Here is a 25,188-nt window from a genome sequence, read left to right as displayed (position 1 = left end):
CACCTGAGGTTTAAATGACATTTGCGCAGCTGCGTATACCTCTTTTAGACAAATCACAAGCGCAAACCTCAATGGTATTTTATGTGATGGAGCAACAGAGAAACATGGTTTCCAAAAAAACAAAGCAAAAAGAGAAAAAGAATCTGAGAAGTGCGGCAGACGTTTGTATTTAGTACCCAACTAAGTGCCAATACTTTCTAGAAGCATTGTTCACTTCATTTACATCTGCGAGTGTTTTGGGACATTTGAAAGGTTGTAATTTTTGTCCATTCTTGACTGCAATTAAATAATTTTGATTGAACTGTAAATTGTTTTGATTTTATGTATAATTCCAAGATATCCACTTGTTTCAAATATATAACTATATAGTTAAACATGGAAAACTCACAAAGAGAACCTGAAGTCTATAAACCTGTACATTCCAGACTTTGTATTAAGACCTAATTAAATTAGGCCTCAATACAAACATTAACCATTTGTATCAGAGTAACAAATGTAAAGATAATCTAAAAGAATCATTCTTATCCTGACTACTAACCCTCTGACTTGTCTGAAGAGCAGAGCAAGTGGAAAAGCTTGTTTTAAATATTCAATTAAAAACCAGAGGCTATTGTAATAACCACAGGGGGTAAAACAATTCATTCTGAGGTCAACTCCTAAAAATTTTAAATTAGGGCGAGTATTTTGAGCTCATTACCTGAATGTGATAGTAAATATAATCCAGACAGAGCAGGAATGAAAACCAAAGAAACGAGTGTTTTTTTTTTTTTTCATTTTAAAACTTTGTTTCAGAAATTCAATGTAACTGTATATACACTTTACAATAGCATACAGCCTGACGATAACAAAGATGTCTGAAAACATTAAATACATTGTCAGCACAAACAGCAATTGTTGCAAGTAAAATGGCTTAACGGATATTGGTAAAAAATAAAATAAAATCATTACAGGAGCACTCTTTTGCAGAAAAATGTCACGATTTCGATTTGTTTCATGACTTTCCCACAAAGCAAACTGTATTTTCTACATGCTAAGTTTAACCGTTCTTTGACAGTCCTAAACTAAAACACAGATATCCGTAAGGAAAAAAAAACAAAAACAAAAAAAAGAAACACCCCATCTGTTGTAAAGTTAAATCTTCATTAATACATTTATAGTAGATATGTCATGCCTTTTTAAAAAAAGAATCAAAAATACAAAAGATTTTCCTTATTTTAAGGATTTTTTTTTCATACAAGAAGCTGCATGTATTGTACAACACTCAGTGTACAATAAACTGGTAATGCACATAAAAATGAGCTGAATGAAAAGTCTCCAATGCCTCCCCTCTGATCCTTCAGAAAGGCAGCAACACAAAAATAGCACACCGTCAAACTGAGGAAACAAGCGAGCTGTAAAATGTCACGCACAGGAAGTGTGGCTTGCATAAAGATGGCAGTCAGGATTGGTGAAATTGAGAAAAGTCCAAGTGCATCTGAATATTTTCCTTACTTTTTTTTAAGTTCTTAAACATGTTTGTGCTGCCAGTTTCTTTTTCTTTTGTTATTTTTCAGTGACGAAGCCAAAGCACAATGCAGAATATTTGGAAAGATGTTTTTAAGCCTTCACCCCATGTGTAGTTTACATTCATAGTCAGAACATATTTACTCAAAACATTCTGATTAAACATCACTGTATCCCCCCCCCCTAAAAAAGGCAAATTCAGGCAACCAACTAAACAGATAGAAACAACTTCTGCGCTGAAAGATTTTAAGGTTTTGATTGGGAAATTTTACACATGGAGACAAGGTCAAACAACGCACACAGCACCCACCATCTGTGTTTCAATGTCTGCAGACCGAGAAGGTTTGATTGTCTCTCTTTGCTATTAACTTTGTGTTTTTGGACAATTGCACAATTATTGCCCAAAGAAGAAGCTTGGGAGAACAGAGATTGCATGGCACTGTACAGGCAACTAAACACACTCACATTTCACTTAATGCAAAATGCACAATAATTTCATCTGAACACAAACGAGAGAAGAAAAAAAAAAAAAAAAAAAAAAGCTGAACGATGAGCGCAAACTTTCCAGCAATCGACAGTGATTTTGGGGACCAACTGCCGTTTAGTTTTCTGCCGTCGCTAACGTGTTAAGTTTGGCCAAAAAGTTCAGACTGAAATGAGCTGAAAGAGAAAATAAAACATTATGTTGCCATTCTTGAATATTTTAATTATACTGGATAAATGTTTAATGGGGGGATTCAAATAAACTGGACGCTGCTGGTCTGAGATCTAGCATGAGCAGACGTGAACACTGGCAAATATGTGCTACATTTATCATGATGCTACTGATGGAGCCTTTAAATGAAAGAAATGAGTACAACTAAAGGAAAAGAGTACGGATTTTTAGCCAGAGCACTTGATTAAGAGGAAAATACAATACTGATTACAGTTAGATGACAAAGTAAAAGTTACTACTGATAAAACATGTTGAGACAATCTGAAAATGAATGCCCTCTAATTTTCACAATTTACAGCTAAGATTAGTCCCAATAATTAAGGAGTAATATGCCTGCGATAAGGCGATCACAACAATTTATCATGACTTCGATTGAGAGCAAAGCTTTAAATTCCCAGACTAATTTCAAGTTTAAGTCATAAGTGGACTGTTATGAATACACACCCATGATGGGTTTTTTTTTTTTTTAAAAAGGCTTCCACTAAAACTCACAGGACCCCTTCTAAAAATGCATCTTACAAATATAAGCAAAACATCTCAGAAATACTATCCTAACAAAAAGAAAACAATAAAAGACCGAGATTTACCGGGAAAAAAAACAAAACCAAAAACAGGAACCTACAATAGAAACTTGACAGAGCTACAGAGGAATGCATATTTGTTTTTAAAAGCTACAGATTGGAAATTTGCCCGCTCATCAGATCAGTGAGTGTGTGAATATACATGGATTGATTCACCGACCCAGAAGAACAAGGGAGAATAAAAAATAATAATATAAAAAAAAAAAAAAAAAGATCTGCAGAGTGTCATTTTGTCAGTGTCAACAGTGTGAGCACCAGGAAGGGCTGATGTGGCGTTCAGGGACTCAGGGAAGAGTTCCTCTTTATCTGTTCATATCCACTAAACCAGCACCAAGACTTCAGAGCTTAGAGTGGAGCTCATTTCTGGCTCCACAACTGGAGAGTCACATAAAAAGAGGAGTCTACATGAGTATGTTTATAATGTGTGTAATTTCCCTCTATGGATTTTTTTTTGTTGTTTTGTTTGCTTTTTTTTTTTTTAGAAAATTACACCTAGGTTAAAAAAAAATTCCATCTTTTTTCCCCCAAACCAACAAAAAAAAGCTTTTTTTTTTTTTTTTTAAAGTAATGGCAATGCTGTATTTTGTATTCCAAAGAGAGGCTTTTTACACACATGTTGATTTCAGTCTTATCCTGCTGCTTCGTTGTGACGCACCACAAGCTGGTTTCAATCAGGAGGCAAAAGGTCGTGAAGTCGGAACCTCTCCCGAACATGTGGCCGCACGTCTTCGTTCTGACACGTTCAGCAAGAAGGGAAACGGGTAAAAAAGAAGCGAGAGAAAAAAGGAGACAACATTAGAATTCATTTAGTCTTATTAATACATTTTAAAGATGGAAGGCGTTTATAATTACTTTGCCTACCCAACCCAGTGAACGTGACCCTGGAGTACAGCAATTTTAGTTTTAACAGACGCTATTCACAAACTGGCTAATAAAAAAAAAATAAAAAAAAAACTAAATTCATTTTCTCTGCAAATTTCAGAAAATTCAATAAGAAGAATATTTATTTAATACAATTTATGGGAAGACTGCTGACCTGACAGTGCTGCATCCAGGCATTTTAATGGAAAGTTGAGTCGATGGATAAAGTGTGATAGAAAAAAAGACCACATGCAAAGGGCTGAAGTCTGACGTTTCTAGGGGATTGCGAAGCAAAGCCTACATAAAGGTTTGGGGGACATTTAGAAAGCGCTGAGTCAGAGCTCATTGAAGCGATCTGGCACTGATGTGTCCAGAAGATGGCCTGTAATTGTGGCATTAGTTAAATTAAACCACTCCTAAACCAGAGACGACGACATAATTGTTATTCGAATTTCTGCAAGAAGAGCCGAGCCCAAACACTGAGAGCTTGTAGTGCAGACTTTTCAGTTGACTGACATTGCTCCACCAATAAACATGTTTAAGCCAATCGTAGGCATCAATTTCATTTTATTAGCTTAAAACCACAATCATCAAATTTGATTAAACACTTGAATTAAATACCTTTTTGGTTGTGAAATAAGTCTCTTAAACGCTACTTTCTATTTGAATAACTATAAAAAATGAGCAATTTAGTGAGCTATTGAGCCAAAGAAAGTGAAGAGCAGCCTAGCTTACCATCTCAACCAGCTTCTCCAGAAACGGGACCAGCTTTAGCAGCTCGTTGTCATTCTTATCCATGAACCAGCTCTCTATTGGTATCCCATTGGACAACTGTTCAGACAAAGGGGCAACTTGTGAGGATGGATCCATGCAAGTTTAGCTGACCTGAATTCTGGTGACCAAATATTCATTCATTCATTTTGTGCAGATAACAGATTGAAATTATGTAATTACATTTACTTTCAGGGAATTCATTTGAACATGGTGGAGTGTTGTGATTTTGTTAAGTCATCTTCACTGCTAAACTGTGAATGCTGTGAAACAGTTTTTTTTTTGTTCGACATTACACAAAAAATTTATTTTAATCTTGGCAAATGTTATTTTAATCTTGGCAAATGTTAAGGGCAACAACTTTACTCATCTGCTGTTAATCATTATTATTGCCTCAAAAGTGACGAGACATTTGCATGGCAAAACACACAGAAAAAAAAGTCAAATTTAAAGATGACAATTCAACTTTACTGTGAATCCCCACAGGAAGTCGATATAATAAAAAGTAATTCTACTGCAAAAAACAATCTGAGAATTGGTTATTTTTTTTCTGTTCACAAATACCTACCCGGCTGAGTCAGACTTTCTGCTGCATTTTGTGTTTTTTGTTTCTTTTTACCTGATAAGCAAAGGCTTGCGGTGAATTGTCAATGATGATGGTCTTTGACAGATCTCTGCCTAAGATGTTGAGGTCCTTGATATAGTTTCCCTGGACACAGACACAATGCTCACGAAATAACCGGTGTCTACAGTTACAATAGGGGGAGAGGAGAACAGAAAGGAGCAGAGGAGTGAGGAAAAACAATCAGTGACAGCGTCAGCAAAAATCTATAATTTATGAAAACCACAACACTGACACCTCTAACAGCAGTGCATGCCAACTCAGGTACTTTACACCAATGCTTCCTGGGTCCAACTTTGTTTTATAACAGTGGACACAAAAATGTATGGATACTATGTAACAACTAGTTAATAAAAAAAAACATTACTCATCGTACCTCACAAGCTGCTTTTTAGGATCCAAAATGTTGAGTAGTTTGTCTGCATACACCTTTTTAGAAGCTGTGAAAAGGATTATCTAGAAAAGATAAGAGCATGTTGGTTTCAATGATCAAACACAGAAATGGCTAAAAGGAGCATCTGGGAGAAATTTACCTCATATATTTGAGACATCCGCTCCAGAAACTCTCTAAAAAACGGCCTGAGGCGCACATACACCTGCACACGACAAATCATGCTTTAGAGATGACTTTGCCACCCTCTAGTGGCAACATGTGGAAATAGAAATAAAAAAACAAAAACTAACCTGGTAAATGACATCTTGAAAGAGGACGGGGAAGGTAAGTGCTGCATCCTCTAGTTCATTTAAACTGCAGTGAACTAACGTTTCATCCTATTCGGGAACATACACAAAAAAAAAAAAAAAAAAAAGTTAATTTTTTGTCATCTAGTAAAAACTACAGGTTTAACACCAAAATATGTTTTGGACATTTTTAACGGACCAAGTCGAGAACCAGAGAGAACTCAGGCGTGCTGCGCGTCTTCAGTGGCAAGGCTGGTTTACGGGTCAGCTGCTCTTCTGTCAGCGGAGGGACGTGTTTGATGAAGAAATACCTACAGAACAAAAACAATTAAATGTTCAGCCAAATAACAAAACACTGGGAACATTCCTACCAGACATATGACATTTTCTTGATCGCTTAGTTAACTTACAAGGATCAGCATGTTACAAATAATCAGTTGTCAACTTTTCCCCATTTGGCCCCAGTGGTCTGTATTTCTGCCAGAATAATAGCATTGGATATGGATTTTTTTTTTCTCCACTCACTACTTTGTGTTACTTACGGATCAAACACTTCCCAATCTTCCTCGTAGGACGCCTCTGGTGGCACGGTAGCAGGAGGAACATCCACATACGTCACATTCATATGAGAACCTGGAGCTTGAAGCACAACAGGAACACAAAAAACAAAAAGAAAAATAGAATGACAAAGTAGCAAAAATAAAAATAAAAAATTAAGCAGATTAATTTTCTGCTCAGTCATCTGTGATGTGGTACCTGTCAGAGGCGGGAGGTCAACGTTGGCGTCGAGCTCTTCTTCCTCCGCCATAGGAGTCGCCTCAAGGATGTGTGGAGGCCGTAGAGGCGGCAGGTGCGATACGCTGGAGTAGAAGTTATTACCGGGGCACAGGTCCTGTGTGGACGTGGCCGTGCTGGTGGGCGTCTCCACCACCTGCTCCATGTCCAGCTGCTTCACTATCTCCTCAGCCTCCAGGGCCTGGTCAGGGGAGTCTGAGCCCGAGGATGCTGGGAACCAAACACACTTATTGGTGACGGATCAGGCACAAAACTGCAACTTCACTAGGATGATTCCCCATAAAATATAAAAGGAGAAAAATGTAAACATTTTTAAAGAAGATAATACTGCCGCAAGACCACGTATAAAAACGAAGAACAACAAGACTTTGAAAATGACACCATGGTTTTAAGCGAATATAAATACATATTTTTTAAAAAAAAAAAAGGTAAGATTTTACTATTGCATGAGATATTAGAAATTACTTTTAGCTGGTGAGAAGAAGTTGAAAACTGGGCTGAAGATCGTCCCAAGCAGCGTGGTCCTGGGAGGGCTGGAGGTCATCTCAGCCGCAGTCGTATCCTCCAGACTGCCGTTGGGCTTCTCCTTATTCCTGTCATGATTGGTCGCTTCTGCAGGGAAGAAACACAAAGCACAAGAGATGTTAAAAAAAAAAAAAAAAACGATTTTAACTGATATATTTGATCTCTTTGTATGATCATTGGTGACTTACGGCCATTGATGGTGCCTTTCTTGCCTACTCTGCTTGCACTCCTCCGGGGGGAGTTAGCGTTTGTGGGAGTGGAGGTTATGAGGTTGTTGTCCACATCGCAGTGGAGGCGTGTCTTCTTCGCTGGGCTTTCCTGTTGCAACTGACACAAAGAAACAGCTGGAAAAACTGGAAAAATCTAAATTAAAAAGAAAAACCCATCCACACTGAAACAATTCACCTTTTCTGTGTAATGACACCACAAAGAAAAAGTATTAACTTCTTCTGCATCAAAACATTTGAAGGAATGCTTATTTCTCTTCTGTTTACAAAGAGTTACAAAAGCATGAAAACATGCTAAACATTGTATGCAATACTAATAATAAATAATTTTAACTAGTCTAGCAATTCATCAACAGATTTCAAATTTGAGCCACAAAAGAAGAACCACCTGCAGTGACAACTTTCCAGCCACCGTGCTGCAAGTTTCAGAATGACGGAATAACCTTTAAATCGCTGTGTAGAATCTAAAGTCTGTTCTTTAATGGCAACACACAAAGCAGATTGTGCCGTTATTCAAATGTCAAAAGGGCACTGGTCTCGATTAACCTCAATTCTTGACAAAATGTTGTATTATTTTCAGATTTAAATCACAAACAGACCTGTTAAATGCTTTTTGTTAACACCAGGAAAGAAAATGTATCGAGGAAATAATTATTTAAAACTAGGAAAAAGAAGAACCAAAAAAAAAATCCCAGACCTTGTATAGAAAAGCCTTTTAGCTGAGTTGACTTTTCCATTCGCAACAAGCTCCTGTCCCTGCACGCCAACATTGTGAGCTAAAAGCTAAAATTAGACCAGAACCCGAGTTCTCGGACAAGCTGCTGCATTCCAGCAGACATTTCTTAGGAAACACGACACTCTGTAGCCAGAAACGCTGCATTTGAGGTAGGGACAACACAGTCAATCCAACTTTAACTGGGTACTTCCAGGCACTTGTCCTCCCTTTTCAAAACTGTTGAGATAAACGCCAAGTGGGAGCGCCACCTCTACCCCAATGGTCATGCCTTAGTATGGTGGTAGGAGAGGTACCTTGACAGCATTTCCTCGGATGAACTTCTTGATGGTGGATAGTATTCCCCTTCCTCCGCTGGCAGGAGGGTCTTCTTCTACCTCTGAATGTCTCCTCTTGGTTCGGGACGTGCGGCTGGTCAGAGCGGGGTTTTGGTGCTGAGACGCCTTACGCATTCTCAGCCTCATTGTTTTAGCAGTCACATGTAAAGCTGTTGCAAGGACAAAAGAAGATGTTTAGGAATGAGCGCAAACTGAGAGAAACACTCTAAAGGTACAGGAAAATTGCAAAGAACATATTTTTTTTCTTTTTTGAACGACTGTAGGTCTCAAAGATGCGCCTGTGTGTAAAGGAGCAATATTGGTTCCGTTTCTGCCAACATCTGGATGCATTCAAGATCCCATTTCACTTACATCAGAGAATCACAGCTGGCTTTACTTCCATTGTGCAGTTAGGCAAGGAGCATTTCTCCAGATCATATAATAAACAAGTTTTATAAACACTACCTAGGAGCGATGACATGGGTGCAAGATCAAAGCTTCAGTCACAGCAACAAAATAAAGATTAATGTGACCACAAGCATCGACCAAATGTTAAGATTCATGGGGTGACATAAACCAAGACGTCTGTGGAGATTTTCATGTTCATTCTTTGAGACTGAGCAGCTCAGCGTTATGTACTGGAGAGCAACACATTAACCATTAATCACACAAAGCCCTCTTTCCTTATGTAACAAAATGAGATGTGTCCAGACATATCCGCAACCAGTCAGGAACCACTCCAGATGCAACAGCGCCTTCTCGGTATGAGCTGAACACGCTGCACACTGTAAATGTCCTTCACCACATCTGGTTTACATTTGCACAACAGCATAACCGTGAATAGGGAATAAGAGATGTTCAATTCGACGCACAGGGAAAAAAAAATAGAAAAAAAGGGGACAACCTTTAGAGAGTACAGAGGAACATTTAACTTGCAGGAAAACGGGGAAGAAACGAAGGATAAGCAAGAATGTTGCAACTGTTCAGAGAAATAAGCTCAACTGAAGGGAGTAAGACTAAAGTCGGTTTAAGTAGAGTTGTTTAGAAATGACAGACTACAATTGATTATAGGACATGTGCTAATATCCAGTGATAAATCCATGCATTAAATTCAGGGTTTTCCCCAGTCTTATATAAGCCTGGCAGGCCACCAGGCTTAGCATTGCTCATTTATTCAAGTCTTTTTAATTTTTTTTTGCCTTTTTTAAGACTATATAGTTGGTGTTCAGTTGTCAACCTGTTAATCTTTCAATAACACATAATTATCAAATGATATTTTCAAATTTCCCGTCAACTTTAAACATTTTTTTTAACTCAAAAACAGGATGAATGACTGCCCTGGCGCCCAACCACCAGGCTTAGCAAGTTTTCTGGGGGAAACCTTGAAACGCCAACAATTTTTACAACTATACAAACATTTTACCATGTGCTGTGGATCTAAGAACCCCACAGTCGCCACCAATCAGCAAATACAACAGTCTGCTTACATGTTTCTTGACTTATTTCATATCACAGCCTCAATCTCCAGTGTTACAAACTGTAAAAGTGTTGAACACACATTTTATCCCACGTAATTGACCTTCAAGTATTTTAAAATTCAATTAACCAGCATTGTCAACAAGCAGCATTTTAGAATAAGTTTTAAGAAAGCAGGAGTTGTGGTTGAAGTAAACTTTTTCCCCCCTCTTTACTTAATTGTAACAATTCATAATGAAGATCCCTGCATTTAAGTTCGATTGCTGCCGTAGCAATCGAACAAGAGAACTACATCCGAGCATAGGGGTGTCATTTTCTTGTTTCGAAATCCATTGCGTCTTTATTTTATCTCACAGAAAGAACCCATATTTAAATGTTAATTTAATTCCCCATTTTTACCTACATATAATTCGGACAATCTAAAAATGTAACAAATCTAATATTTGACCTTTAGCTGCCTGAATCGTTTGCTGGCCATTGTCAATCAGGGCAAAATTAGAGTTGTTTTCACTTAGAGACACATGCATGGCTTTCAGACGTTTCCACATCTCTCAGTCAAGAATGACAAATAACTCAAACTGGTATTCATTCAAACATTTTAGGCCACTGGGTGATTTCCCACCCAGAGTCAATCATTTTTTTATGATAGCCCTTTAGTCCTGACGTTCACTCCTTTAAATTATGTAGCACATCTCAAACGTTTTACAACGCAGTTGCATTAAAAATTGAACGGGAAAAATAAAAAAATAAATCTGTGATACCCAAACACTGCATGATCTGACAGGGAAGTGAAGCTGCAATACACAACATCCACCTTTCCAGGGCAATCAGCCGCGGATCATGCACACTGCTGGTTGAGAAAGTGAGCGGGAAATAGGAACATCCACTCAACCGGGAGGGGGCTAGCGCCAGTTAGCTTCGGTCAGAGCGAAGAAACAAGCGAGGCCCCTCCACAAACCTGTCCGGACGACAGACATAAATACCGAGACTAAAAGGAGAAGCTCGGCTCAGAATCGAAAGTAACTTGGTCAGTGTCATTTAGGCAAAGCCTATGCAATTATTCAAAACCACTGTTTTGTAAAATGCTTACGAAAGTTGCAGCAAATAAATCCCATTACAAATACAAAAAATAAAAAATAAAAATAAATAAAATAACTCCTGTGTTACGGGTATCAGCTGCTTTCTTTAACTACTGGGTTTAAGTACCACTAGCCGTGCTAAAAAGTAACTGTTATTGTCACGAACAGCCCAAGTTAAACTGGACCTGAAGAGCTTTAGCATTTTAACATGCTAAAACCTAAACACCAACTTACCGTGGCCAAGCCAGAACGGCATTATTAACCTCAATGACACCAAGTCAAAAATAATAAAAAGGCTTATTAATTAAACCAACACTGTTTAGGTGGCCGATGTGCATCTAGCAGTGAAAATTTGACATCGTTAATCAAAGCGGACAGCACAATAACGCCGCTAAATCTGATCTAGTCTCCCTTCAGTGGAGCTATTGGGAGAGTAATTCATCTAATCAGACATGCAGATTTATTTAAACATATTTTTGGTTTAGTATCGTACTTTAAAAATGCTGCTATAGACCGCCACCGTAAAGCGCTGCTCTGGAATGCCAACATGAACGTTAGCTTCGCTAGCTGGCTAAACACACAGCCGGGCAACAGTTTGTTAAAAAAATAGATACATTTTAAAACTAATAACACCAACATTTGCTGCATGTCCGGATACACCTGAAACATGTACTCGCTGAAGGACTTCGTATCAAATTGAATAAATGCTGAATCTGGATAAAATGTGGGGAAATAGTCATGTCGACGTTAGGCCGCGAATTAGCCTAGTATTAGCTTCGCGCTACGAAGCCTTCCCGCAGAACCGCTCCAGGCTAACAGATGTGCACAGGCATGAAGAGGAGCATAAATCTACCCTCAGTAGCTTCGGTTACATAAACACAAACCCAAGAACATAAAGGATGCACGAACGGTTAAAACTGGCGACTTACTGTAGTGTGACCCGCTGTACGTGACAATAACGACTCAAGGCAAATGAACCATCACAACACAGACACTGTTTGTTCTTTCCCCCACACACACACTGTTGTATTTCTGCTGTTCAAGGATCGTCTTCGAAATGACACACTGCTGTGCTACCAGGCGCCATTTCCCGCCTCTGCTCGGTCTCTCCGAGCCAGATACCCGTATGGGACACAGACACACCCCCTGACTTACCTCTGAAAAACACCAGGCAATCCGCAGCAAGCACTGCAGCTGTGGAATCCTGTGATGCGTTTAATGTGCTGGCGACGAAATTCAGCTCATCTCACCATTGTAGAATTTAAACCCCAGCAGCGATGTCCAACCTGGCAATGCATTAATAACATACAATACAATTTTGCACGGAGTCGTCTCATCCTTGAATTTTCATTGGGAGGGGGGGATATTCTTCTGCTGCACACAGAAGAAACATTGGCTCTTTTTTCCCTACACTTTGTTCCCTTAATCATTTTATTTCATGTAATAATGAAACGACGTTGAAACAATTTTCCAGACCAGAAATACTGCATTTTCCCCCAAATTGGGCTTATGTTTTACATCCAAGTACAAATATATATAAAAAAAACAAGCAAGAAATTCGCTGAAATTAACTGAAAAATGTCTAGAAACAGGATTTGGTAAATGAACGTACCAATCATACCTGTAGCAAAATGACTTCTCAAGTTTCAGTAAGTTACATTTAAATTAATTGGAATGCAGAGATGAACTTCCTCAGTAACTTGAAGTTTAACTTACAATAACCTAGGTTGAGTAAACACAAAGTGGTCATCTTAGTTTTTGTTTGAACTGGGACCCAAAATTATTTAACTTTACAAACTTGTACAAACTAGTTCCCAAGACTGAAATCTATTCCACAGAGTGCAAAACAAGGAGATGGTACATTTCAATTCTCTAATACAGTAGGATCATTATTAGCAGCTAATAGACTGAAAATTAGAACATACCCAAAACATTTAATAAAATGTAGGAATGTAAATATGTTTGAGAACATTTACCGTTTCTGAGGGTTTTTCTTGCATACACTCCCTGCATGGTATATGCAACTAATGGCATTCACCTTAGTAATGCAAATTTTAACTCTAACGCTAAGCCGTTATTCGCTTTGTTGCACAGCATTGATCTGGTAATAGCAGTTTATATCAGCTGTTTAAATAGGAAACAAGTCTGTGTCTTTGGGAGTCTGATGATGCAGTGAATGCATCACAGGCAGATGTAAAAACAAAAAAGGAAAAAGAAAAAAAAGGTCATTGTTGAAGCAATGCATTTCAGACTTTACAGTTTCAATCATTAACATAAACAAAGAAACAAGATCAGTTAGCACAAAATTTTAACATACAAATCCAGAACTGGGAAATGCCAATAATTTTCATAGAACTGTATAATATAAAGTTTTTGTACTTCATCAATTGCTTTAATGCTGTATTCTGAAATTTAACCAAGGTTGTTAAACCTGATTTAATATGGTTTTTAGGAAGTTTATTGTCCACCTTTATTACCATTAACCTGCCAATGAATGCAGAAGACAAATTATTGTTCATGGCTAAAACTGATCAGTCTGTAAAATACCCATGCTCATTACATATAATGTAAGAAATACCTTTGAAAAACAGAGAAAGTAAACACATACCCTTTAAATGTCACATTTAAACTTAATGGCAAAAGCAAACAAAATTACAGTATGTAATTAGATATTTTGTGTTAGTTCCTGAAGTTCCCAAATTTATATACACTCACCGACCCAAGTTGTCAAAACAGCTTCCAAAATAAAGCATTTGCAGAAAAATGATTTTATAACAAAATTTAGTATTTGTTAATTCCATCAAGCAAGTCAATGATGAATATTTCTGATAAATACAATATTTCAGAGGTTGTTCACATTAGAAGCTGTGTCAACTAAACCCATCTCTTTAGTGATGACAAACCATCACTCCTGCTGCCAATCTGCAAGCGCAACAAGTGACAAAAGACATGAAGCATCACCTTTAATAAAATTAATTACATTCAATGCGCCTTTCAGTGAGAAATCTTTTGTCCAGGTTGCACAAACAACAGATTTCTGGTTTTACAGATTTCCCCAAAGGTGAGGAATCATTCCCTTGATACAAATGTTAACAGTTCCAACTACATCAAAATTCAAGAGACCTCATTGGCAGAAGCATGTGTAACGTCTGCTCCTAACACCATCCTAAGTATTGCTTAAGCAGCAAGTGTGTTGCTTAGTTTTGATGACTGAACACTTTGTTTCACATGCAGTGGCATTTAAAAACAGAATGAGGAGCACTTCTGGGTCTCTGTCACAAAAACAAAGAGGTTTAATAGGCGGTAAAGTCCTTGGCAACTGAATCTCCCACTCCAGCAAAAAAAAAAAAAAAAGTCTTCATTGCAGGCATCCCATCTTAAAGAGCCCAGATTAGTTTGATGAATTTCCCAGGAAGCAGTTTTTATACATATTATACATATCAAGCAAAAGCAAAGACAAAGTAGCTAAAGAAAAGATGATTTGTTTCAAAGTATCGAACTCTCCGAGACCAGTCTATGATGACCTGAAGAAGTTATCCAGTACCAAAATGCAGAGACCACAGCACATCATCCCTACTGTCATAAGTTAAAAAAAACAAATCTTAAGGAATAATATAGCAGCTCAGGAGAATGCCGTGTTTAATTTCTATTAATATTATTCAGAATTAGTTTGAAAGTGTCAAAATAGTCCATGACACTAAAGAAGTCCACTATAAGTGCTTAGACAAGGTGATGCTGCAACTAATTTATCAGGAGACACCTCGAATCCAAAGGAAGAAGTTTTTTTAATAAGTTATAGCTGAGTGAGTTTCTTTTCAAAGAATGTCATTGTTTTGATGTCTTTTCCCATAATCCACAGCTCGGTCTCTGTCCTGAATGTCCCGATCGTCGTCATCTGGAAAAGAAAAGGTCAAACTAACATTAGAGATTGATTACCAAGTGAAAAGAAATATTTAATATTGATATGCACTAGAAAACTATGGCCGATATCTCTATAGAGCAGGCGTTCAACATAAAACCTGAAAAAAGGAGCAAGCAAGGAAGGAAGAAGCCACAGTAGAAAAGGCATAAATGAGGCAGACAACAAATAAGAAAAAAGGAAGATCAGGAGGAAGGGAGATGAGGAAGAAAGACATTTTTCTGTGAGAGCAATATGTATTTTTTATTTTAATTGAATTTAATAAAAAAAAAGAATGCAAGACAAAAGGAAGGAGATAAGGCATCAAAAAAGCAAGAATGGAAGGACCAAAAAAAAAATTATGGAATGGGGAATAAAGTCTAATATGTTATGCAAGTATAGCTATATGTTTACATTTTATTTTCCTAATTCTTGAATCAAATTCAAAACTTTTCCAGACTGATTAGGAACTTTAAGTCCCCAATTTCCAGAAGACAAATAAAATAAAGAGGACCTTCTATATAATATATATATATACATATATATATATATATATATATATATATATATTTTTTTTTTAAATCAAATGTACACATTAAGCATGCACAAAATAATCTGTTACTCACAAGGAAGATCAAGAATACACATGACAAAACGATGTTCAAGTGGCATATCAGGATGTTTTTTTTTGCGCACAGATCAATTAATTAAAACACTTTTCTATGGCAAAGGAGGCAAAGGAAGGTTAGAGTTTGGAAGCAATCACAAAGAAAACAAACAGAGGCATGCACTTCAATGTTACGAAGAGAACACAGAAACATTCAGCAACACAGTGAGCTATATATATCGACTGGTTTACATGTAGGTCAGACGTTTGGTGGGCACAGACAGGTGGTTTAGCTAAAAAGAAGCACAGGCATGATGGAAAATACTAGATGGCAACTGAATAACTCTCACAGAACCTCAAGTTCAAGGGTCAAATTTTCCCTGTATAAAAAAAAAAAATCATGTTTTTTAAAAATTTTTTTAATGAACATTTGTGCTTATTTTTGATCCAACAACCAGACTCAGGGTCCTGTGAGCTACTCTGGACCAGTGCAGCAGGGCTGCAGCAGAATGAGGGGTGGAGGAGGAAACAAGGGAGGAATGGTGGATACACACTGGACACACAGTCCACAGATCCGGGGCTCAGGCCTGGCTCACCTTGAACGTCTTCCTCCCCACCATCACCATCCTCTTCCTCATTGTAGGCCAGCTCGGCCTGCTTGTCGGCCTCATACTCACCGACGTTCCCGTCGTCCCCATTGTAGTCCGCCAGCTTAGAGCCGTGCTGCGGATCTACTGGGGACTCGTTCTCATCAAAGAACCGGCCTGCAGGAGGCAGAGAGGGGCCTCGTCAGGAAAAAAGGGAAGCAGCGGCAGTCGTGGTGGGAGGCAATAGGTGTATGTGGGGACGGGGAGAAACCAAGTAATAACGGATGCTTGGAGGAGCGAGTGATGGTTCGCAGAGGATGAGGTTAATACACTGAGAAAGGTTTTAATTTGGAAGACAGGCATTTCTGAGGAGGAAGGCCATAGATGGACTGAAGCAGCAAAATCATGAAAAAGAAAAAAAGAAAAATAGTGTGGTCTTTAGACTGACTTTTTCTTTTTTCTTAAAAGAAGAACTGAGCGATAACTGAAACATCGGTGCAGTCCACTCCATTACAGCACTGCCTCAGAGATGTATGATGTGTGTTGGAAAAGAGAAAGTCATTTTAACACTTTATCGTTTGTCTTAGTCACTTTGGTCCATTTCTCAGGTTAGAATTGAAATTCTTAAAACTACTTATTCAATCTTCAAATCACTTGTCCACATAACAAATAAAAAAATTACTCCTGCAAAAGCTTTTGTACATTCATGCAATTGATAATGTACAATTCTTTGATTCTTCCTACATTTTCAGTTACTCTTTAGATGCAATATGCTTGAACAAGTTGCCGTAATATGTCAAGAATATTTCTATTAGTCTTTGTTTTTCTAAACCTATCCTGAATTGTTACATTGCTCCCTGGTGAATCTCGACTCTCTCCAAAGTCAGAATATGTATGAACTATTACACCCACCAATGATCCATGGATCAATATTTGCATTGGATCAATGGATATCATGAACCATTGCAAGTATATGGTGCACATGGCCAGAGCACAACTCAATGTTATATTTCTGAAAGCAGAAGGTTCAGGGTTTCAACAGCCAGAGGGAAGAAGAAGAGGAGTGAGGCTGTGCCGGAGGAGTAAGGAGGCAAAACGGAAGGAGGGCCCGACGACATTATGCCAGTTTCGATCGCTCCAACATCATTAGGTAATGATGCTGATGGAGTTCCTCACTCTACTCCTCATTCCTTAACCACATTTGGGAATTATTCTGAGCATGGAGATGGAAAGTATGTGATAACCAGCCACATACACAGATGACCCCTTCTGGCTGTCATGGATGCAGCATGTGATGATGTCACAGCTGATCCCTGAAAGTATTGTTTCAAGGCTCTGAAAGAAATTAGATTTGTATTTGTAAAAATCTACAACAATGTGGTAAAGTTCCAAAACTTGACTACAGCAGCTCAAGTTTTAGGCATGTCGAAAGCTAAGTAAATAAATAATGAGGTCCAGCTTTTTCAGATTTCCATCACACCTTTTTTAGAGAAAAAGCACCTGGGTGCTAAGGACTTTGGTTTCTTTTACAAGACTGAAAAGATCCCTGGCAGAGGCACAAGGGAGATAAAGGAGAAATTAATTTAAAGAGGAGGAGGAATCAAAGGTAGCAGAGTAAAGCAGACAGACACCTTTTTTTCCAGGCACCGGGAAAAGATAATCTGTCTCCTCTTTTCTGTAACTCAGGCCTCTCTCAACTCCCTGACTCTACTCCAACTCATGTTCACAAAATGAGTCAAATATCCAATGAGCAAGTGGCAAAAATCACACAAATGGCACCATGGAAAATTGAATCCTGCTCTGGAGTGAGTTAGGATGAAGGCAAGTTGCAAGAATCCCTAATGCCATGATTATGTGCCCTTTAACACAGAACACATCCCAAACCACCTTCCCCACCGCCACTTTTAATATTCACAAACTCAAACTCACTTTGGCGGTGGTGTAGCTGCTCCGCAGGGACTTGGTCTTTGGCGCGTTGCAGCTGGACGGGCTTCGGCACCTGGGCGTTATCATGAGGCAGGGGAATCATCTTCAAATGTTTGCTGTCGACTTGAAGGTCAGAGGGAAAACAAAACAAATCATAACTCCTTCACAAGTCATCACCAAGGATTGCATTTCCAGAATTAGTTTTTTTCACAAAAGCACAATTTCATATAGTGAATTTTGTAAGTACTTGAGTTTTCTTTTCTTTTTTCAAAGATTCACATGCTGCAGAGTCAGACTGTACCTGGGATTTGTCTTTGCTGTTCTCCCAGCTCGTCTGCCTTGATCCCTGCCTTGTTATCTTCTTCAAACACTATTGGTGCGAGCCCCCCTGCTCGGCCCTCAAGCCGGTCCTGCTGGAGCCCTGGTTGGTCCAACAGCATGCCTTGACCTCCGGGACCATCGGCTGCTTCTGGGCCAGGACCAGCACCAGCTGCGGCGCCGACATCAGGCGCCTCGATCTGCTTCTGAGTGATGGCGGGCTTCTTCAAGGCTTTAAATAAAAGTAAAGTGAGTGTTTATGTCGAAACACTTAACACAATAAAGTGGTCTCACCCACTTTTAGGTTTGTTATTTCCATAACAATATGAATAGGGCAGAAAATGTTATGATATATATTTTTTAAAAAAACATTAAATGTATTGATAATTATTTAACTTTACTGTGCAATCAATAGACTCCTAATGAGCTGGTCCAACAATGTGGTACCGTCATAATATAAACAGTTAGCAGAGTGTTTGAATTGCAAAATACAAAAATTTGTCTCCAATGTTTAGAATTAATGCTTACCAAACTGAACTTCATCCATTTTTCCCACCTCGCTGTCTTCAATTCCAGGCATGCCAGCATCACTGCCAGGTTTGACCATTTCTTCTGAAAGAAAGGAATAAGATGAAATTTTAAGAAAAAAAAGGTATTTAATCATTTTTAACCAATCAGTATATGCAACAGGTGCATAGCAATCTAAGCACCTGGAAAAAGATTTTAGATTTTTGCATGTTACAAAACTATACATGATTAGATTTAAAATGACATGCTCAATCTACCCTTTATCTCTGAGTGTCTGTCATGTTGGTGAGTGGCCACCGTGTGGCGCTCTCCAGTCACATCCCCACCTCCTGCTTCCCTTGCATGCTTTCCTGTCCCCACATTGCCCTGGCCGCCAACCACAGACTAGATTGCAGAGAGATAAACAAGAGACAGGAACAAGTGTAAGCCTGAGGGAAACACAAAATGGTATTGACTAGAAAGTTTGAGCCAAGTGGCAATATGAGGAAACTAAATATTCAAATTATTTGGCAGAGTTCTAGTAATAAAAAACAAACAAACAAGAGCAATAAATAAATACAACACTGCTGAATAAATTATGAATGCAATATGGAGATAGGACCTTCCTATATAATCCTTTAAGGTTTCAATTCTTTCTACAAACTGAATGCTCATTTAAAAACATTAAATATAAGGTTTACCATTAAATACAGATTTTCAGGTTATATACATGGGACTGGCATGAACAGAGACTGAGAGGAAGGAAGGAAATAATGTGCTTACATTAGTAAGAAAATAAAGTTAAGACACAATTAAAGTGAGAAAGGAAGGGAACAAGAAAGGAGGTATGACATTTGAAGACAAGAAGGCAGAAAAAGAAAAGTTCAAAAGTAAAATAGGAAAGAAAGACAATAATGGAAAGTAGGTAGGGCACAAGAAAAGCAAGAATGTGGGAAAGAACTGAAAACGGAAAAACACAGAAGGACTCAAGAATGGAAGAGAATACAAGTCACAAGAAAAAAGAAGTAAGGAAGAAAAAAGAAAAGAAGGAAAGACATAAAGGGGAGAAACGTAAGGATGCACTTCAAAAGTGGAAAATACTGAATTCAAATTCCAGACTTTTTACAACAACATAGAAAGGCAGGATTATCAGAGTAGCTGAAATGTTGTTAATGAAGGTTTACGGAAACTAACCAGTCTCAGCCTCGACACTTCTTTCTCCAGGGCTTTTGTTGCTTCTTCATACTCTCCCTTAAGCTGTGCAATCTGACGCCCACACTGCAAACTGGAAAACACACACATTTCTATTTTATATCCATGTCATTTTGGGTCAATTCAGCATGCTATGGAACTGATTTCATACAAAGACAAAATTATCCAAACACAAACGAGGGGAAAAAAAGAAGAAGCTAATATTATATTATATTGCTACACTGAATGCAAACAATGTGACTGGGATTGCAAATGTTCATGGAATTAGATTTGTTTCACACAGTACAGAGGTTTTTATTGCTATTTTAGCTAAACTGTTACTAATATAACCCCTAACATACAAACTTTTGACATGAGGAGCCATTACATTTATGTATCATGATACTAACGCTGTTCTGCGTGCTGTTAAAGAATAATATGAGTGAAAACTTATTTTTTCAAAAAGAGGCAAGCCATTTACTTAAGTTTAATAAAAAAAGACAAACAAATCCAGGTAGTCACTGAAGCAGATAATATGAAGTGAATCAAATACCTCTCATATTCCAGTTTTCTCTCCAAACTGGTGCTATTTTTCTTCACTTCTCTCAGCTGCTCTTCTTGCTTCATGAACTCTTGCTTCAGCTCCGTCAGCTGCTCTGTTTGCAGCGACACCACCATGCAAACACAATGAAGTTGGAAAGGGATACATTTCTAAGAACTGAAACAAACATCAGCTTCAGCTTGACAGCGCCCTCTGCTGGTCTGGTCTCACCTCTAAGTCTCTGCACCTCCGTCATTTGGGACGAGACGTCAGTTTGCAACTTCACCTGTGGCAAAAGGAAAAAAAAATATATATATCCAGGAGTTATGAAAGGTGCTACATTTTGACAACAAGATCTTGTGCAAACAAATAGTTTACAAGGCAGAAACCCTGAGGACTCAACAGGTAAGCGCTATTTCCTCTAGGAAAAGCAAGACAAGCAGGTTTGTCTTGAATGTCTTGTACTGAACAAGAGACATAATTGGTTCTTTGAGACAAAATATGTTATTCCGAAAACCTGGTACCAAACGTTTTAGTCTTATTTAATGACTTATTAGATTTACAAGCTTAAACTACACATTAAACTAGACATTAAATTAATTAGGAGGCATATGACAAAGAACTTGACTAGAAAAAGGGAATCAGCTGAACAAAAACTTTCAATAAATTCACCACTCGATTACTGTAACTGCAGGCATCTCGCTTTATGCACTTCTGTAAAAACAAGGGTGGGATGTTTACATAAGGAAAATTGGAGCGTTAGTCAATGCAGACTTAATTGCAGAAACACTTTTGTGACCCGAAGCCCTGTCTCCTCTCCATACAGTGAGATCATTTTAAGCATATTTCCTTAAACGGAAATTTCTTACAGTACTAACTGGGTTTCTAAATAAATTTTTAAAATGTAGGGAAAAATACGTAGTTTGGTTTAAAACAGAATATGGGATAGGAAAATGACCAAAAAACAAAACAGACCTCTTAAATTTGTGTATAGTTTGAATTTATTAGAAATTACACTTCTCTGGTCAGCAGAGTTGTGCACAGCCTCTTTAAAGAAGCTGGGAAAATCTACTATTTGCAGTAACTAAGGACAACTTAAATGCAAATATTGACTTTAGTCTAGTCTGAAAGGTGTTTCCACCTAAACCACCTGGTTCTCAATGCCTTCAAATGTTCATATTTAGTTAGTAGCAAAAATGACCAGCTCCAACTTTCTGTACAGACTACAAAGTGGCACAGAATATTACGATCAGATAAATTAACAATTTGACTACATCCAAACCACACACTGAGCATACTGTACATGATCTGAGCAACGCTTTCTGATAGAAATCAGCAAGACAACACTTCTCCAGTGAAGAACATAAATCAAGATATTTGCGAAGATATTTCACAAAAGTAAAATGAAAGTGTCCCAACTTACGAACCATGAATGATGTGAGGCAGACCAACGAAAGAGCAACAAAGTATATTTTCCTGGATGGCAATATGCCAACACAGTCAGGAAGCAAAAAATATTATGGAGTAATATATATATATATATATATATATATATATATATATATATATATATATATATATATATATATAATATATATATTTTTTTTTTTTAAATCACGTAGAACAAATAAGCTCTTCTTGAACAAATAAGATTTACTTTCTATCCTTTCTACATAGAAAAAGGATGAGATACTTTTTATAAATGCTGGGCTTGAGGACGCCAAGCATTTAAGCGTGCAACGTGGCGATTATATAGAAAAACATCGGGTGAAGCAGAACTCGAGAGACAGCGGTTAAGGCGGTGCAACAGTGAGAATGAATGAGATCCCAATCAAGGGCAAATTTGTACAGACTTTTCTAAGCAACATAATGAAACTGCAAAACGGTGTTGCTGCTGCGGTCGACAGAAACCGGATGTCAGCCGAAAGGAGGAACAGGAAAAGCATGAAGTCAGCCATAGAGAACAGGATAGGTTGGACATGTGTAATTCCCCTCTCGGCTCTGAAGGTTACCCTTTCACAATGTTTCTCTACTCTCACCTACAAGTGTCGACGCAGCATCTCTGTGATCCAGGAGGTCAGAGATGCTGCTGTGCATGTGCCTTTTTCTGTAAACTATGTTTTACAAGTATACAATCATAGGTCATGACCTGCGATTTACTTTCTGAATATAATTAGGATTCTGTGTCTCTTCCAGAAGCATTAAAAAAAAAAAAGCTACAACTGTTGTTCTGAGTAATACTCAACATTTCCATAAACCAAAACCATTTGACTGTGGTTTTGTTCATTGGCTTTTCCTGAAATCGATTAACCAGTGATTTAAATATTTGTTCATCCTTTTACTATTAAACTGCATCTTTACTCTCTCTGTAGACAGTTCCCTGGTACACGTGTCACGACGGTCAGACTGGACCAAGCAAAGCCAGAATCCAAGTTTACCTTCTCATCCGAACACTTCTTGATGGCCCCCTCTCTGGCCTGAAGCTTGCCCTCCAACAAGCTGTAGTCTCCATCCTTCTGGTCGATCTGCTTCTTGTGCGTGTCCACCTGCACGATCAGCTCCGAGTTGCGCTTCTCCAGGCGGCTCCGCGCCGCGTCCGAGCGCTTCACCTGCGTCTGTATCTCCGCCAGCTCGTCCAGCAGATGCCCGTGCTTGCTGGACACCGTCCAGTAGTTGAAAGCCAGCACGCCGATGATGACCATCAGAAAGACGAGGATGAAGGACGGCATGCGGCCTCCCCGTCGGTTTGCACCAAACCCGATCATTTCAAACGCACTCACACTTGAAAGCCTACAACGTCACTACAGGTCGCTACCGCAGCTCGGAGTGTGTTATCCCGATGTAATACGTGACATGCCGTCGTAAACAAACGCCACAAGCACACGCGCATACACACAGCCACAAACGATGAAAGGCTTTTCACATTTCTACGCGTATTTACTCTCCGTCCCCTTCCGTACACTCGGCATCTTCTCTGTGAACTACGCCCGCGGGGACGTGGCCTGTGAAACAGCAGATGGGACTCGACGTGGACTGCAACGAGGCGCCGTGGCAGTGGGCTGCGAGAACACCGCACACCACACTGCTCCTGCTAACTGTCTCCTTTAGCCAGGGCCACGGTCATCGTTTTTTTTTTCTGGTAAAAACACGGCACGGATTGAGCGCGTGGGAGCTCCTGGGATTGTAAACTCGCAGTTTTGTACGAAAGGTCCCACGGAGATCCCGGTTTCTGACCTGACGTCGGCGTTAGCTCATGTCAAAGTCCAGCTAATCTCTTGACACTAGCTAGCGCCGCAGCCACATAGGTGCCAGAGAAGTACCAGCTACTGTCGGCGAAAAAAAAACCTTTTCTTTCTTAATCCTTAAACAAAACCGTCGCATAGCAACTAAACGCATTTAACAATACAACCCGGGCGCAACCTTTCAATCTATCTCTCTATTCTTTGCCTACAAACATCCTGTGTTCGGGCTAAGTTAGCTGGAGGCACTTCGCACAATTTCCGATAAATTTCACAATAAGAGTCCTTAATTGTAAATTAACTACGAAGAGCTTCCCCCCATACACGTATGGAGTTAAATTTATTCAATCAATCAAAAAAAAAAAAAAAGCAAAAAAAAAAAAAACGATCTCGTCAAACAAAAAAGTAGTATTCAATACAAAAAAACATTATGTAAAAAAATTGAGAAGTGGTCAAAACTTTTGGATTTTCAAAAATAAATTTCAAACAAAAAAAATTATTACCTCAATTAAATTGTAAGAATAATTTTTAAAACAAAAAAATGCTTTAAAAGCTTTTTTGTAATTGAAATCACAAGTTTGTGTTAGAAACTTTTATTTTTGCATATCAGAATTTTTTGGTTGACAGCCTAAGTTTTTGGTTGAGTCAAAGTTTTTTTGACGCTCCCTTTTTTTTTTGGTTGAACGTCCAAAAAAAATCTCACCTGAACATCCTGGGCGGGGCCTAAACACTAGCGATGTGCTCCTATTGGATGGCTCCGACTCTCTGAGATCTCAGAACTCTGTCCCGAACTGCGGGGATTCGGTGATGGGACACAGAATGTGAATGTTCAGTAATCGTCACAAAATTATACCGTTTAGTAACTACTAAAGTGTCCACCACCCTGTTTGAAAGAAAAAAAATGTACACAACTTATGACGACAGTCGCATATTTTGTCTGTCCTGATCCCCGGAAGCATATCGTGCTATGAAAAAACAAGCTGGTCGATATTATTATTATTATTACTGGGGCCTGCCCATAGCAATGCATAAGGAGAGCAGTGACTGACTTGCGAAGCAAGTCAGTCACTGCCTCCATGCATTGCATGGCAGGCACCTATTAATCTACACCCAATATAACGTCTCTTTATTTCTTTATTTATTTATTTTTCTTCCGTCAACCAGAATGCGGCTCGCACCGCTGCGAGCCCACCCACAAAAGTGGTATCAAAACGTGCGGCTCGGCGCCGGGAGGGGTGCTATTACTTTTATTGGGAATCGGCGTTACGACGGCGACGTAAAAAGCGAAAAACGAGCGAAATTTCCAACTGCCGAAACGCAGAGCATAACTGCCACCAACTGCCGCTCCACTAGAGTGGAGAATGAAGTGGATTTCTGACGCCAAATAAATTTTGAAATCGCCGCCACGCCCACAAATATCGTGCAATCGGTATCAAACTCGGTCATGACATCAATACGAATGTCTGCTCCGGTAAAATGTTTTCAAAA

At 38.7% G+C, this 25,188-nt stretch overlaps 2 protein-coding genes across 5 annotated transcripts; both read right to left on the bottom strand.

The window, feature by feature from the left end:
* Positions 1 to 752: 752 nt before the first annotated feature.
* Positions 753 to 11,998, bottom strand: ctdspl2b (CTD (carboxy-terminal domain, RNA polymerase II, polypeptide A) small phosphatase like 2b). The gene is made up of 13 exons (XM_055045054.1): positions 11,816 to 11,998; positions 8,311 to 8,501; positions 7,243 to 7,381; positions 6,995 to 7,141; positions 6,491 to 6,739; positions 6,277 to 6,373; positions 5,934 to 6,045; positions 5,738 to 5,824; positions 5,587 to 5,649; positions 5,430 to 5,509; positions 5,051 to 5,177; positions 4,396 to 4,491; positions 753 to 3,532 (listed from the first exon to the last, which is right to left on the bottom strand). The coding sequence occupies exons 2-13, from the start codon at positions 8,476 to 8,478 to the stop codon at positions 3,467 to 3,469; spliced, it is 1,431 nt and encodes a 476-aa protein (XP_054901029.1). The 5' UTR covers positions 8,479 to 8,501; positions 11,816 to 11,998; the 3' UTR covers positions 753 to 3,466.
* Positions 11,999 to 13,834: 1,836 nt separating this feature from the next.
* On the bottom strand, positions 13,835 to 24,040 carry golm2 (golgi membrane protein 2). Of its 4 annotated transcripts, none has more exons than XM_055045153.1 (10): positions 22,900 to 24,038; positions 20,693 to 20,747; positions 20,474 to 20,576; positions 19,924 to 20,014; positions 19,008 to 19,134; positions 18,751 to 18,831; positions 18,206 to 18,454; positions 17,908 to 18,027; positions 15,988 to 16,155; positions 13,835 to 14,781 (listed from the first exon to the last, which is right to left on the bottom strand). In XM_055045153.1, exons 1-10 carry the CDS (start codon positions 23,224 to 23,226, stop codon positions 14,702 to 14,704), a joined length of 1,401 nt encoding a protein of 466 aa, XP_054901128.1. In that variant the 5' UTR covers positions 23,227 to 24,038; the 3' UTR covers positions 13,835 to 14,701. The 4 variants fall into 4 exon arrangements, with proteins under 4 accessions (XP_054901128.1, XP_054901127.1, XP_054901129.1 ...); XM_055045152.1 differs by having other exon boundaries at positions 18,751 to 18,834; positions 22,900 to 24,036; XM_055045154.1 differs by lacking the exon at positions 15,988 to 16,155 and having other exon boundaries at positions 18,751 to 18,834; positions 22,900 to 24,034.
* Between the last annotated feature and the right edge of the window lie 1,148 nt (positions 24,041 to 25,188).

Source organism: Poeciliopsis prolifica, unplaced genomic scaffold (genome assembly GCF_027474105.1).
Source record: "Poeciliopsis prolifica strain line A6 unplaced genomic scaffold, Auburn_PproV2 SCAFFOLD021, whole genome shotgun sequence".
Lineage (NCBI taxonomy): Eukaryota > Metazoa > Chordata > Actinopteri > Cyprinodontiformes > Poeciliidae > Poeciliopsis > Poeciliopsis prolifica.
The sequence above is the reverse complement of the archived record's forward strand: the minus strand, read 5'-3'. Positions and strand labels throughout refer to the sequence as shown.

Excerpts from the sequence above, each read along its gene's own strand:
- ctdspl2b (XM_055045054.1), bottom strand. The coding sequence starts at position 8,478 with ATGAGGCTGAGAATGCGTAAGGCGTCTCAGCACCAAAACCCCGCTCTG. Across the intron at positions 6,046-6,276 it reads GATTGGGAAGTGTTTGATCC|GTATTTCTTCATCAAACACG; the intron begins GTAAGTAACACA and ends TTTGTTCTGTAG. Across the intron at positions 4,492-5,050 it reads CGCAAGCCTTTGCTTATCAG|TTGTCCAATGGGATACCAAT; the intron begins GTAAAAAGAAAC and ends TTGTCTGAACAG.
- golm2 (XM_055045151.1), bottom strand. The coding sequence starts at position 23,226 with ATGATCGGGTTTGGTGCAAACCGACGGGGAGGCCGCATGCCGTCCTTC. Across the intron at positions 20,015-20,473 it reads AGAAAACTGGAATATGAGAG|TTTGCAGTGTGGGCGTCAGA; the intron begins GTATTTGATTCA and ends TGTGTTTTCCAG. Across the intron at positions 16,156-17,907 it reads GCAGCTACACCACCGCCAAA|GCCGGTTCTTTGATGAGAAC; the intron begins GTGAGTTTGAGT and ends TGCCTCCTGCAG.